The 16,208-nt window shown below is 43.9% G+C and overlaps 1 protein-coding gene across 1 annotated transcript in view; it reads right to left on the bottom strand.

The window, feature by feature from the left end:
• Positions 1–1,517: 1,517 nt before the first annotated feature.
• zpld1a (zona pellucida-like domain containing 1a) overlaps positions 1,518–16,208 on the bottom strand; it is a 51,290-nt gene continuing 36,599 nt past the window's right edge. The window contains exons 9-10 of the mRNA XM_068039970.1: positions 4,609–4,638; positions 1,518–1,690 (exon numbers count right to left, since the gene is read on the bottom strand). Coding sequence (XP_067896071.1) covers positions 1,518–1,690; positions 4,609–4,638 — 203 coding nt within the window. The remainder of the gene's footprint in view (positions 1,691–4,608; positions 4,639–16,208) is intronic.

Raw genomic sequence — 16,208 nt, forward strand, 5'->3', positions numbered from 1 at the left:
AAAAACAGATTATCTGGTCATTATCACACTGCTGTTTATAGAAGTTGCTGTGTGCAACTTGGCTGCTGAATTTCCTACATTACAACAGTGACTTCACTTCAAAAGTATTTCATTGGCTGTAAAGTGATTTGGGATGTCGATGGTATTGAAAAGCGCTATCTCAATGCAAGTCTTTCTTTCTTTCCATAAAACCAACCGTGTTTGTCAGCATTTACTGTTTCAATTCCTTAAAGACAATAAGGGTAGGATTTTGTCTTGGGCAGTAGCATAAAACAGGCAGCCCGTTTTACATAAAAGCAAAATACTGCAGATGCTGGAAATTTGAAATAAAAACAAGAAATGTTGGAAACACTCAGCAGGTCTGACAGCATCTGTGGAGAGAGAAACAGAGTTAACGTTTCAGGTCAATGAACCTTCTTCAGAACAGTTTTACACTCTGCCCATTTTCCTCTGAAGTATGACTTCCTTACAGTAAAATTTTAGTGATGTTTAAGTTTACAATAACCAGTCACTAATTGAAATATATGATACTTAAGGTTCTATGTTCTTAGAAATACCTTAAATGGAGACTGCAACACTGCTGCGAAAGAATTGAGATTTGGTGACATGATATTGTAGCACTGATAGAGTATCTCAGTCAGCAGAAAAGAAACAAAACATGTGGAAATTTGCACAATGACAATATTTCAAACTGTAGTGTGAAAATTACATTTTTGAAAATGTTTCCAACAAACTGGGTGATGCAATGAATTCACCGACCTGTCACTTCTGGGATCTCGGTTCAAATGCAGCCTATCCAGACAGGATAAAATTCTCCTTTAACTGTTAGCATTAAAAGACCTATATAAAATGAGTTTTGGTACTCTTAATCCAATTCTACTGAAAATGGACCCATAGCACAAAGCTGGTCTCCATTTGACACAAAAGTGAAAACCTCACTCAAACGGACCACTGATGTGGGAAATGGAAATGCTACATTGCTCCAGAAGGAAATGTTTTTTCTGACATGGGAATGCTTGATGCCAACACTGGGAGCCTGAAATAGTAAAGTGATCCATTACACTGTGCTAACATTCCTCAGCTTGATGAGCATAAAAATTTAGTCAAAAAACTCTCAAGACATAATTTCTTCTCTCCCTTCCATACTAGGTTTAATGGATAGTTCAGTCCATACCCAGGTTAATATATCATGTTGATGCTACCATTACTGCAAACGCCTCGGCTTACTGTCAAACCTGGATAGCGTTTCTATCCTCTGCCAACCCAGCTCATGTACAAGAAATGGAACACATTCATTAAAATATCACTGAAGATTTTGTGGGAAAATGTATGTGTTCTTTTCTGATACTGTTGTATGGTAGGAAATATCAATGAACTGGATTACAAAACATCTAGTAGGTCTATGCTTGATTCCTCGACCAAAAAAATTTCATAACCTCCTGCCCTAAAATAATCAGGGAATATGCTAATCAACTGTATTATGTAGATTTAAAAAAATACAAATTACCCAGATCTAACTAATTAAAAACAGGATTTCTGATTCCAGTTAAAGCACTACTATTTTGCCGTTTCCTATTAAGAATGACAGAGGTTATAAAAAATGAAATAGTCATCACACCCAGGACAACAATTCCAGAAACTAACGCAGTTGTCACAGAGTTGAAATGAAAGGTAGATTTTCCCATGTTTCCTGAAATGAAAATGAAAACGAGATCAGAGTTTTATCAACGGTAAAACATATGTTTATCTAATAATAAAGTACCTTTTGTTGCTTTGATTAAGATTCTACTTCAGTATTAGTAACCTCACTTTGAGATTTAAGTGCTGCTTGACATCTGCATGGTCTGTAGAGATCTGATCCAAGCATGACTTAAAAAGTGCAATGTTCTGATTGTGTGCCAGATTTTAGAAGATTTTAGATTTGAGAAAATTAGGTTATAGTTAGAGACTGAGGACTAAATTTGCCACACCCTTCTCTCCCTGAATACTTGTAGATGGATGTAGGGTGGGCAGGGCCATGAAAACAGAAACGTAGAAAACTTAAGGCACAGAAGGGGGTCATTCAACCCATCATGTCTGTGCTGGCCGAAAAAGAGATATCCAGTCTAATCCTACTTTCCAGTACTTGGTCTGTAGCCCTGTAGATAACAACTTCAAGTGCAAATCCAGGTATTTTTAAAATGTGATGAGGGTATCTGCCTCTAGCATCCTTTCAGGCAGTGAGTTCCAGACCCACAACAACCTCTGGGTGAAAACATTTCTTCTCAACTCCCCTCTAATCCTTCTACCAATTATTTAAAATCTATGCCCCCTGGTTGTTGACATCTCCGCTAAGGAAATAGGTCCTTCCGATCCACTTTATCTAGGCTCCTCATAATTTTATGCAACTCCATTAAATCTTCCCTTAGTCTCCTGTGTTCCAAAGAAAACAACCCTAGCTTATCAAATCTGTCCTCATAACTAAAATTCTCCAGTCCAGGCAACATTCTTGTAAATCTTCTTTGTACCCTGTCTAGTGCAATCACATCTTTCCTATAGTGCGGTGACCAGAACTGCACGCAGTACTCCAGCTGTGGCCTAACTAGTGTTTTCTACAGTTCCAGCATAACCTCCCAGCTCTTATATTCTATGCCTTGGCTAATAAAGGCAAGTATATCTCTTGACCACTTTCAGGGATCTGTGGACATGCACCCCAATGACCCTCTGTTCCTCTACACTTCTCAGTATCCTACCAATTATTGTGTATTCCCTTGTCTTGTTAGCCTTCTCCAAATACATTTCCTCATACTTCTCCAGATTAAACTCCATCGCCAATGTTCCACCCACCTGACAAATCCATTGATACCTTCCTGCAGTCTACAGCTTTCTTCTTCATTATAATCCACATGGCCAATTTTTGTATTGTCTGCAAACTTCTTAATACCTATTACATTCAAGTCCAAATCATTGCTATATACCACAAAAAGCAATGGACCTATTACTGAGCCCTGCAGTACCCCACTGGAAACAGCCTTCCAGTCACAAAAACACCTAATGGACATTACCCTTTGTTTCCTGCCCCTGAGCCAATTTTGGATCCAACTTGCCACTTTGCCTTGGATCTCAAGGGCATTCGTGACTCTTTCTGCCATCAAAAGCCTTGCTAAGATCCATATAGAGCACATCAAATGCACTACCCTCATCGACCCTCGTTATTACCTCCTCAAAGAATTCAATCATGTTACTCAGATACAACTTTCCCTTAACAAATCCATGCTGACTGTCTTTGATTAATCCACGTCTTTCTAAAGAAAGATTTATCCTGTCCCTCAGAATTTTTTCCAATCATTTTCCCACTGCCGAGGTTAGGGTGACTGGCCTGTAATTACTCGGTCCTAACCCTTTCTCCCTTTTTAAACAATGGTACAATGTTAGCTCCGATGGATGAGAGGAGTGAAAAAAACAGTGCCTTAGTTAAATTTCTAAATTCATTACAATTGTGTTAAATTTAAGCACAGTTTTGTGTTAACTTCCTGAATTTCCAAACAAGGAATCTTTTGAAGGCAGGGAGGGAGATAGCAAGGCAGTGTGGTTTTGGGAGGAAATTATGGAGGGCAAAGATGCACTGACTGAATGACTGACCATTCATAGGTGGAGTAAAAGGAGTGTGAAACAAGCAGTAATCTTGAGTCAGAGGAGTGGAGGGTGCCGGCACGTACATTTAGCTGGAGGAAACCACTCAGAGCAGAGCAAGGTGATGGGACTTTAAAGACAAGGATCTTTAAGTTGCTTGGAAAATGGGGAGCCAGTGGAGTTTAACAAGCATAGGTTCAACGGATGTGCAAAACTTCGTGCAGGCGGGTACACAATCTGTGGAGTTCTGAATTAGCTGAAATTTCTGAAGGCTGGAGAGGCAAGGAGAGTATTTCAGAAATCAATCTTCAAGCTGCTGAAGATTTCACAAGTGTTGAAGGAGAGACATTACCAGCCCTCTAGGGCAGGCTGTGAAGCGGGGGTGGCGGCATAAAATGGCAAGAGAAGGTGGGGGGTGGAGTGCCTGCTGCCTTCCTGATGCCATGGAATTTTACTAGGCCAATTGAAGCCATTAATTGGCCAACTAAGGGCCAGTGAAGTGTCTCTTTCCGCGACCGCTGGTATTTTACCAGCAGCGATGGGGGGAATACTCCATCACATGTGAAGGTTGCCCAGTAAAAGCTGGCAGCCTCCCTGCTGGCTCGGGGGGTGGGGCCTCCTGATCAGGCACTCTGGCCCATGGAGGGACCCCATGCCAGCAAGGGCTGCCCCTGCTGGAACACCCCACCTCTGCCCTCATGACCAACCTCCCCCAGAATACCTTTGAATTATGCCCTGCAAGTTATAGTACATTTCTCTATTACTTGCTCTGTGTTGGTCTCTTGTTCTTACAAGTTCACTAGAATTACCGACCAGAGGAAATTTTGAGGAGCACAATTATAAGATTCCTATTAGCAATCAGAGCAATTACTTTCTCTTTACTCTGTTAAAAACACCAATGAAGCATATTATGAAAAAGGAAAATGAGAGATTTTAAACTTGAGCAATTTGATGAAGATCCAAGTCACAAAAGAAAATTAACAGAATAAGTCTTACCAACTTGGGATTTGTTTGCTGCTGTGTCATCTGTCGGAAGCAAAATAAAAAATAAAACATTTAGGCAATATAAGAACAAAGGTTCTTAGTGATTTAAAGATCTGCACCGCAGTGAAAGGGATACATAAGGGTGGAAAATTTAATGACAGTCTAGGAATAATGCTGGAATGTATAACAGCATGTTAAGCATTGTGCATGAACTTTAACAATTGAAATATTTCCTGATGGAATTCTAACTTATTTGGTTATTATGTTCGAGATGCTATTTAGTCATCCCTTGGTCTGATAATAAATGTTTATTAAACTGAAAGGCAAATCTCTGTAATCGGTGTTATCTTACACGAGAGCATGCATATTATTTTCTGGTAATTTTATAATTCCAGATTGAAACAGCCATTGCAATACTGCATCTGAGTAGTCAATCTTCCATTATTCTTCCTTGCAACCTGCCTTCTCAGCAATGGAATCAAGTCAACCCAAAACAATGTCTGACATTTTTCACAAAGAGATGACAAGAAAGCAATCCTTTGAACTGGGTGGTGCAGTGGGTTAATAAGCCATTTTTTTACTGCCAGGACCTGGATTTGAATCAAGTACAAAATGTTCTGATCAAAATTTCCTCTCTCTGCTGATTGCGAGGATTCTATATGAAGAAAATTTGGACAATGTCAGTAATGTCCTGGATTGCATGTGTTCACAGCAGAAAATTGCCTCAACCAGGGTTTGGCAACCTTAACAACAAGAAGAGGCATTTAAAAAAATTTAGTCAAAAAACACAATGGGCTGAATTTTACGAGTGTGCCGCAGTTTGCGGCGGCGCACTCTAAAAGCAGCGTGCATCCCATGCGGATGCGCCTTCCCTGAGCCCCAACGATATTACGCGCAGGGGCTCATTTAAATAGAGGGGGCCGAGCGGCCGCCTACATGAGGTAAGGGGGCGGTTGCTATATCCCCGGCAGTGGCGTCTAGCGCCACCGCACAGGAGCCGGCGCCATTTTTAAAGGGCTTTAAGCCCTTCAGTAGCATTTTAAAATGTAAAGGTCCCGATCTCCGGGATGTAACAATAAAATGTCATTTCAAATATAAATCACTTCTCCCACCCGCCCAATGGACAAATTATACATTAATTGCACTCTTCCCCCATAATAAATCTTTAACAGTATTCCGAACTTTTCCCCCCAAAATTTGTTCCCTTTGACCCTCAACCCCTTCCCACCATCCCATTAGCCAGTAAAGATTATTTACCCCATTCCTCCACCCCTCCTGCCCTGAAAATTCTACTCCTCCCCCCTCCCCACCAGGTTCTCGCCTTGGAACTCCGTACGGAGTTCCGAAGGTGCGCGGAGTACGAACGGCTGTCGTAAAATCGGCATGGGACGGCCACTGCCTGTAGGTAAGTTCATTTCATTTACATCTCTTTATTGTCAATTTGAATATTAAGATGAAGGGCCCGCCGGCAGGCAGTGGTGGAGGGGGAGGGGGAGGGGGAGGGGGAGGGGGAGGGGGAGGGGGGGGGCGGGGCGCTGCACCGAGGTCCCCCCTGCTGCCAGCTATATGCAGCGGGCCCTTGTCAGCGTTGTGGGTCGTGGCAGACCTCTCCCCGCTGCATTTTACTGGCCTCCTTGCCGCGACCCACAGCGTCGAGAGGCCGGAAAATTCAGCCCAATATCTTAAGAGCCCAATGCTGTTACTCAAACGCCAATAATAATGAAAAACAAGAGATACATTTCAACATAATTTTAATGTTTTTTTACAAAAAAGTTGTTAATTGAATAATAAACTCTTATTAGCATTGTGAAAAATTAACAAAATGAAACAATCCAAGTAATTACCATCAAAATGAGTTAGATCAATTAAGGTCAGGAGCCACATGAGGCTATGCAGCTGCAGGTTGCAGACCCCTGGCTTAAATGTCAGTCTTACTCAGATTGACCATTAAGATGTCCGATATGGGAAAATGAAACATTCGCATTAGAAGTTTGGGTAAACTGCTGGAACAGAGTAAAAGGAACTTTGTGCAGATCCTAGCTTTAACTGGTGTCATATTTTGATATTTGTATATATTGACTAGGAAAGGATTTTGCTTTAAATTTTAATGGTGTAAATTTTCATCCTTATCATTTTGCTGATAATATGGGAGATTGGATTTCCTGCCTATTGTAGAATCCACCCATTTTTCATCCCATTAAAGATGACCTGCTCCACTGGATGCGGTGAAGATGAAAATTTACCCTAAATATGTTTCCGATAGCAAGTCAGGCTAAAATCATAAAGGATTTACTTCAGAGATGCTAGCTAATTGCAAATTTGCTTAGGACAAGTCATCTGGAGCCATTTCAGTATTATGTTTTTCTATTGCTAGGTTAATTTGAGCCGGTGATATGCACATAGAACATAGAACAGTACAGCACAGTACAGGCCCTTCGGCCCACGATGTTGTGCCAATCCTTTAACCTACTCTAGGATCAAACTACCTACATACCCTTCATACTACTATCATCCATGTACCTATCCAAGAGTCGCTTAAATGTCCCTAATGTATCTGCTTCTACTACCACCGCTGGTAGTGCATTCCACGCACCCACCACTCTCTGTATAAAGAACCTACCTCTGACATCTCCCCGAAACCTTCCGCCAATCACCTTAAAATTATGCCCCCTGGTGATAGCCCTTTCCGCCCTGGGAAAAAGTCTCTGGCTATCCACTGTATCTATGCCTCTCATCATCTTGTACCCCTCTATCAAGTCACCTCTCATCCTTCTTCGCTCCAATGAGAAAAGCCCTAGCTCCCTCAACCTTTCTTCGTAAGTCATGCCCTCCAGTCCAGGCAGCATCCTGGTAAATCTCCTCTGCACCCTCTCTAAAGCTTCCACATCCTTCCTATAATGAGGCGACCAGAACTGAACACAATATTCCAAGTGTGGTCTAACCAGGGCTTTATAGAACTGCAGCATAACTTCGCGGCTCTTAAACTCAATCCCCCTGTTAATGAAAGCCAACACACCATACGCTTTCTTAACAATCCTATCAACTTGGGTGGCAACTTTGAGCAATCTATGGACATGGACCCCAAGATCCCTCTGTTCCTCCACACTACCAAGAATCCTGTCTTTAAGCCTGTATTCTGCATTCAAATTTGACCTTCCAAAATGAATCACTTCACACTTTTCCAGGTTGAACTCCATCTGCCACTTCTCAGCCCAGCTCTGCATCCTGTCAATGTCCTGTTGCAACCTACAACAGCCTTCCACACTATCCACAACTCCAGCAACCTTCGTGTCATCGGCAAACTTGCTAACCCAGCCTTCTACTTCCTCATCCAAGTCATTTATAAAAATCACAAAGAGTAGAGGTCCCAGAACAGATCCCTGTGGAATACCACTGGTCACCGAGCTCCAGGCTGAATACTTTCCATCTACTACCACCCTCAGTCTTCTATGGGCCAGCCAATTCTGTATCCAGACAGCCAACTTTCCCTGTATCCCATGCCTCCTTACTTTCTGAATGAGCCTACCATGGGGAACCTTATCAGACGCCTTGCTAAAATCCATATACACCACATCCACTGCTCTTCCTTCATCAACGTGTTTTGTCACATCTTCAAAGAATTCAATAAGGCTTGTGAGGCATGAGCTGCCCCTTACAAAGCCATGCTGACTGTCTCTAATCAAACCATGCTTTTCCAAATAATCATAAATCCTGTCTCTCAGAATCCTCTCCAATAATTTGCCCACTACCGACGTATGACTGACTGGTCTATAATTCCCAGGGTTATCCCTATTCCCTTTCTTGAACAAGGGAATAACATTTGCCACCCTCCAATCATCTGGTACTACTCCAGTGGACAGTGAGGACGCAAAGATCATCGCCAAAGGCGCGGCAATCTCTTCCCTCGCTTCCTGTAATATCCTTGGGTCTATCCCGTCTGGCCCCGGGGACTTATCTGTCCTCATGTCTTTCAAAATTTCCAGCACATCCTCCCTCTTAACATCAACCTGTTCGAGCATATCAGCCTGTTTCACGCTGTCCTCACAAACGACCAGGTCCCTCTCACTCGTGAATACTGAAGCAAAGTATTCATTTAGGACCTCCCCTACCTCCTCCGACTCCAGGCACAAGTTCATTCCACTATCCCTGATCGGCCCTACTCTCACTCTGGCCATCCTTTTGTTCCTCACATAAGTGTAGAACGCCTTGGGATTTTCCTTAACCCTACCCGCCAAGACTTTTTCATGTCCCCTTCTAGCTCTTCTAAGTCCATTCTTCAGTTCCTTCCTGGCTACCTTGTAACCCTCTAGAGCCCTGTCTGATCCTTGTTTCCTCAACCTTAAGTAAGCTTCCTTCTTCCTCTTGACTAGCTGTTCCACATCTCTTGTCATCCAAGGTTCCTTCACCCGACCATCCCTTCCTTGCCTCATCGGGACAAACCTATCCAGCAGTTGCAGCAAGTGCTCCCTAAACAAGCTCCCCAGTTCCTGCCTAATAGCATTGTAATTTCCCCTCCTCCAATTAAATATTTTCCCATCCCGTCTGCTCCTGTCCCTCTCTATGACTATAGTAAAGGTCAGGGAGTTGTGATCACTATCACCGAAATGCTCTCCCACCGAGAGATCTGCCACCTGGCCTGGTTCGTTGCCAAGCACCAAATCCAACATAGCCTCCCCTCTAGTCAGCCTATCTACATATTGAGTCAGGAAACCTTCCTGGACACACCTGACAAAAACTGCTCCATCCAAACTATTTGCACTAAGGAGGTTCCAATCAATATTAGGGAAGTTGAAGTCACCCATGACAACAACCCTGTTACTTCTGCACCTTTCCAAAATCTGCCTCCCAATCTGTTCCTCCGTGTCTCTGTTGCTATTGGGGGGTCTATAGAAAACTCCCAATAAAGTGACTGCTCCTTTCCTGTTTCTGACTTCCACCCATAATGACTCAGTAGGCAAACCCTCCTCGACGACCTCCCTTTCTGCAGCTGTGATACTATCCCTGAATAGCAATGCCACTCCCCCACCTCTTTTACCTCCCTCCCTATTCCTTTTGAACCATCTAAACCCCGGAACATCCAATATCCATTCCTGCCCCTGTGATATCCACGTCTCCGTAATGGCCACAACATCGTAGCTCTATCTGTAAAGTCTGACTGGTTTTCATTCAGATATGCCATCAGGGGTCTGAGCATGGTTTCCACTTTCTACCCTCCGTAAACTTGAGGCCATCCTAAACTCTACTACTCGTGTCCTAACTCGCACCAAGTCCCATTCACTCATCACGTCTGTGCTCGCTGACCTACACTGACTCCTGGTTAAACAATGACTTAATTTTAAAATTCTCATCCTTGTTTTCAAATCCCTTCATGGCCTTGCCCCTTTCTAGCTCTGTAATCTCCTCCATGCTTACAACCCTCCCAGATATCTGCACTGTTAAATTCTGGAAAGCTTGTTGTGGAGGATGATGTTGAAGCCTCAGTTTCACATTTATTACACACAGTAAAAGAATTACAAACATGTAGTTCCTCACTCAAAAACCTCCACCAGTCTCAGTTGGTGTCTGCTTATGTGCTCAAGTAAGATGCCAATTAACACCCTCCACCTACATATAATTAAACAATTGATACCCACTTAGCAGATTAACAAGCACTCCTCCAATTCTGAATCTTGAGAATTCTTGATTCTCATTGTTCCACCTTTGGCAACAGTGCCTTCAGCTGCTTAGGCCTTAGGCTCTGGAAATCCCTTCCTAAATCTCTCCACCTCTGTTCACCCCTTTACTCCTTTGCAATGTTCCTTAAAACCTGCTTCTCTGAAGAAGCTTTTGGTCATCTGTCCTAATATCTCCTTATGTGGCTCGGTGTCAAATGTTATTTGAAAGTAAGTGCCATGGGGCATTTTACTATGTAAAGGTGCTATATAAATACAAGTTGTTGTTTTTGTTGGAAGGGGAAAATAATTCTTATTTAAGTGGTAGCTTTGATTGGCATCTCAATCCTTGACACAGACAGCAAAGAAGACGGGCAGTTAGGAGCAGGTTTAAAAGTTGGTGAGGCACTCTTTAAAGGATAATTCAGTCAATCCTAAAATTTATGACCTGTAAATGAGTGGCCCCCATATCAAAGGTCTCAGCTCGCATAATTTATTATTTTCCATGCTATGAGGAACAGCAAGAATTTCACATAAAACTGTATTCTGTTCATTCATATATTGCACGTAAAATAAACCAGTTTGTTGGTTCATAACTGGCTTCATTTCTAGAGCATTTAGCAGTCCACCTTCTGAAGGATAGACTAAATGAATGTGACATTACATGCGAGATTATAAAGTTCAGTATACACAACAAAGGGTCTTTTCTATGTCTATTTGTGCACACATTTTGGCTGCCATTCCATACCTGGACCCAATGGCAGGGATTTTATCCTGGCGGCAGGGTTCCTGGCAGGGGGAGACCCAGCCTCAACCCCCTGTTGGACGCTCATTGGAATTTCACTACAGGCAGCCAATTAACCACCTGCGATCAGGGATGTTGTCCCTTTAAGGGATGAGCTCACACCTCCAGAGCGGCCTGCCAATCGGAGGGTCTTAAGAGTTTAGGGTTAGGATTAGTGAGGGTGAGGATTCTTGCCACAGGGATGGTCATCATGGATTGCCCCTAGAGGAGGAACTCCCGAGCCTGCGAGGAGGCTGCCAGATCACACCTGGCGGTGTCTCCACATGCGACAAGCTCCTCCTACTTCAGGAAAATGGGAGCAGAGTCGAGTAGCTGCCCTTAAGTAGCCATTGATTGACTACTTAAGGGCTTCAATTGGCCTGGGTGGAAAAGGCATCCTCGTCCTTCCCCACTCTGGACAAAATGGCAGGGGGCCATGACAATGTTGGGCACATTGCCTGACACCACCCTTTGCCACTTTGTGTGCAACCCCGCATCTGTTCCTGTCTTGAAAACAGAATAAAATCCTCCCCATTATTTCTATTGACTTTTTCTTCTCTTGGCCTCTTCTCTCCCATCTCCTTTCCTTTCTGTCATCAGTCATTTCCACTTTCACTTCTCTCATCTTGGATATTTCCCCCAATTCCTAACTCAACCCATCACTACTCCTCTACCTTCCTACTTTACTGCCACCAGCCTTCAATCCCTCTTGGATAAGCCTACAACTATGGGGTACCCATAGTGCTTCCTGATAAGCAACAACCCAACTGCTCCATTGTTTCTCGCATTAGCATTCTTGCCCCATATGACCCCTGGAGCCAAACCTCACCAATGTCCTTCTCATCGTACTCCTATTACACACCACCCCCACCTTGGACTCTTGCCAGCTCACCAAAAATCACCACCCTTCTCCATATTTCTCTCCAGAGTGTTTGTTACATCCTGGCTTTGACTGAAACTTGGCTCATGGGTGGCATTCTACTTTCTGAACCCTCCAACATGGCTAACTCTTCATCATCTACCCTGCAGTTGTGATGTGGCCGATTTCTCCCTACTCCTCTGGTACCTTCTCCGACGAGCACCTCACCTTGATCCACACTTCTCACCACTCCCTTAAAATAATCATTCAAAGAATATTCAATGTTTCTTATTCACTTAGGCAGGGAAAAGGTATTAGAAAAACAAAAGGAGGTGTAAACAGCTCCAAATAGGAGGAGGACGAAATGGAAACAGGCTGGAAAAATGGCAAGATCCCATTTGAATTTTAAAGGAGGTATTAACCAATTTAAAATAATAGGGGAAAACTTCATTAAAATAGTGAACAAAGGAATGTCACATAAACACATAATGCATAATTTTCTGACTTTGTGCAATGGCTGGGAATCTTGCCCATCAGGAATGAATATTGGAAATGCATAAAATTCCAAACGTGGTGCATGTTTAAATACTGCAATTTCAGACAATAACCCTGACTTTAACCCATCCTGGGTACTTATAATGGTGATCGGGGGCTCAGCCATGTTCGGACATGTTCCCACCTGCCCCGTTTTAACTTGACAAGAAGATGGTTTGGGAGGGCACCCTGCCCCAGGCAGGAGACCTACTTCACAAATGCAAGCTTTGGCAGGATGGTTTCATTGGTACTGGTTTGCGATTTTAACTCACTCAAGTGGGAGGCCTGCCCAGCTTGAAAGCGATTAGTAAAACTGGCAGGATTGATGGCCCACAGCCCCACTGACACTGTAGGTCATTGGATCCTTGTTGTGTGGCTTGCCAGGCGAGTCTCCAGCTTCCAAATTGCTCCTTTCACAACTTTTGTTATTGACTTACTTTATCCCAGAAACCTTTCGCTCATCATCATTATTATTACCAGTCTTTTCTGGATGGACATACAGTCGGAGGGAGAGGAGCAGAACAAGCAGCATTAGGAGTCTCAGCAGCTTCAATGAGCTGGGACAGGTGAGGGGGGCTGGTGGTAGAAGAACAGAGGATTTACATGCCTAACTGAGGAGCAGTGCCTCAGAGGCTTTGTTCTACCAGATAGATTGTGTCAGACGTTTGCATCCTCCTGCAGTAGGACTTGTTGTTGACTGGAGCAGGGGGCTATGCTTTACCAGTGGCTCTCAAAGTCACCACAACACTCAACTTTTTCGCCACTGGCTTATTTCAATCTGCCGCAGGGGACTTTACCCGCATCTCCCAATTCACAGTGCACAGCTGCATTAAGCATTAAGCTTTGACAGGGCTAACTAACTCATCACCTTCCCCATTGGCCTCAACAGTCAGCAGGAGAGAGCATGGGGATTTGTGACTGAGGCTGGCTTCCCCCATGGGCAAGGCTTCATTGACCGCATACAAGCTGCCATCAGTGCACCAGATCACCAGCCAGCAGTTTTCATCCATGTGCAGTTAATGGGTGATCACAGAAACAGGATCATGCAAGTTTCTGCAAAGTACCCTGGTAACCATCATGTCGCATATATCCTGAGACACTCTACCAATCCCCCAGTATTTGACCCACCCAGGAACTTGGCATGATGGCTGCTAGGGGACATGGGCAACCTCCTACAGAGGTAAAACATTTCACCCCTCAATGATCTCACCACTTGTGAGCAACGCAGCCATGGGACCACCAGGAACATAACTGAGCACACTATAGGGATGCTGAAGATTAGGTTCAGGTGTCTTGCCAGGTGTGGGGGGACCATATAATATGTCGTATGAAAAGTATTCTGTATCGTCACTGTGTTCTGTATACTTCACAACTTCACCTTGCAGCGAGACCAGCCTTTGGAACAGCCAGATTAGCAGCAGCGGATCTCATCTGATGAGAAGAATGGGCTGGGGTGGCGCGGGGAAAAGGAGGAAGCAGTTGAAGAAGGACGGTCACCACAACACCTTCCAGCAATAGATGTCAGGGATTATCTTTTTGCTCAGCGGTTCCGGTGAGTTGATCAGATAACTCCTATATCAATGACATACTGAGAAGGAAGACTCAGAAGCTGCTATGAAACCACATTGTAAGCCAATTGTGTCAAGTTCGATAAATGCCATAAATTTGAAGCCAAACATAATACTTTCCTTGAATTCATCCAAGTGCGGCATTGCTTTTCTTAAAAGGTTTCCTAACTTTTCTACCCCTACGAGATACTCCCCTAATAGCCTCAGCAAAGCTGGTGGAAGGCTGCTGTTCATCAGGTTTGGACCCTTCAGGTACACATTGCCAGTGGCTCCTGAGCCTGTGAAGTTCTGGCTGAGGAAACTGAGTTCTTTCCTCCTGCCCCTCACTTCCTGAATTAAAACCTCAAGGGAGGTATTCCCAGATCAAACTTTAATGTCCAAACATATTTATAATGTGAACAACCAGGTTATTAATTCATACCCATGGTATAAGAAAGCACATTGAGAAACCACTGTTTTATCAAACTGACAGTCCTGAGATCATAACACATGTGTTTATGTGTGCTTATTTGATCAGGCAGCCTGTAGGGCTCGTATCATATCCCATATCTACAATGCATACAGGGTACAAAGTGATTTAGCCAATAGTTGCATAGGCATTGATTAAATTATAGATGTAGGTCAATAAATCTGTACCAATACTGAGGTATCCGAGCCAGACTTATACAAATTGGAATGAAAACAGAAAAAAATGGAAATACTCTGTGTACTGCCAGAACAGCTGAGTATTTCTAGCATTTATTTTATTTTAGATTTCCAGCATTTACACTTTCTTTTGTTTGTGTATTGTTCACACTTTATCCTCTATCAATAATGCATTGCTCCATGGAATAAGTGATAGTCTGGTTAGGCACATTGGGCTGGATTGTGTGCTGGAGCTGGGGCTCCCAGCACCAGGCTTAAAAGGTGGGGGGATTCCCCGCCTCGGCCTTTTCTCGCCCTCCCCCAGAGTGATCCTCCAGTCTTTTTCAATCAAAGTTTCAGGAGTCGGTATCTCCGTCCCTTTATAGATGGGGATCCAGCCTCCAAGAGTTGTCGGCCAATCAGAGATCTGGCAGCTCAGCAGTATTGGCAGCACCACTGTGATCGATGGTGACTGCCGGTACTGCAGGGGCCTCGGACTCAGGACCAGTGCTGGACACCTGGACTAGAGGTGGGTGAGGCAGGGCCACCAGGGCCAGTCTGGAAGGCCCCAGTGAGCGGGTATGGGGGAGTGATTGTGCAGTCCAGTGAGAGGGGTGTTCCAGGCATAAACTGGATCCTGGTAGGGTCCTCCATGGGCCACAAAGTTCACAAGAATGAGGGGCACCCGCTCAAGCCCACAGGGAGGGCGCCTTGTTTTACAAGGTGATTTCCCTGCATGGCACAGGCCCCCACTGCCGCTAGTAAGATCCCAGCAGCGGTGGGAAGAGGCCCCCTAATTGGTCATTAATAGGCCACTTAAGGGCCTCAATTGGCCTCAGGGCGGGAAAGCTGTTGCGGCCTACCCTGTCTACCGGAAGATCGCTGGGTGACGGGGCGGCGACGGGCCCTCCACCTCCTCCCACCCCCCCCCCCCCCCGTCGTGATACGCAGTGCCCCCCGCCTCTGACCCCGCCTCGGGACCACACAAAATCCCGGCCATTGTAAATACATTGGTCCAGATTTTGAAGTAAAAATAACAAGGAGGCTAATGCTGCTCGCCATTATTGAATTGGACAGCAAATTCCAGCAATCTCACATACACAGTTAAACACATAAATCAGGAAGTTGCTGTTTGAGATGCCCTGCTTCTCCAGAAGCTGTGTGATAATGATCCCGTGCCATCTGACTCACCACTAAAATACATGGAACAGCGTGAAGTTGCTGTACTTACTTGACATATATGCACTAAACTTACCAGGAAAAGGTTAGGGCTTGTCCATTCCTTCTAACAGAGTGATTACTACCAAACATCCTCTCTGGCACTGAAAATTAACTCAAAATGTGGAGTGTCATTCCTTCAGCTTTTAATTATTGATGGAGACTTAAAAAAATTTTAAAAAGAAGCTTTTTTTTTCTTTTTCTTTGTCTCTTTTATCTCGCTTTTTAAAATCAAATCTATATTTCTTTATTTCACTTTCTACATCTGTTTTGACATTGTATTAAATATTCTAACTGACACTTCCTGGTATTGACATTGTGCTGCTATTAATGATTCTTCAGTTTGATTGGTTAAGGAGATACACAGTTTCTTT

This window comes from Heterodontus francisci, chromosome 10 (assembly GCF_036365525.1).
Source record: "Heterodontus francisci isolate sHetFra1 chromosome 10, sHetFra1.hap1, whole genome shotgun sequence".
Lineage (NCBI taxonomy): Eukaryota > Metazoa > Chordata > Chondrichthyes > Heterodontiformes > Heterodontidae > Heterodontus > Heterodontus francisci.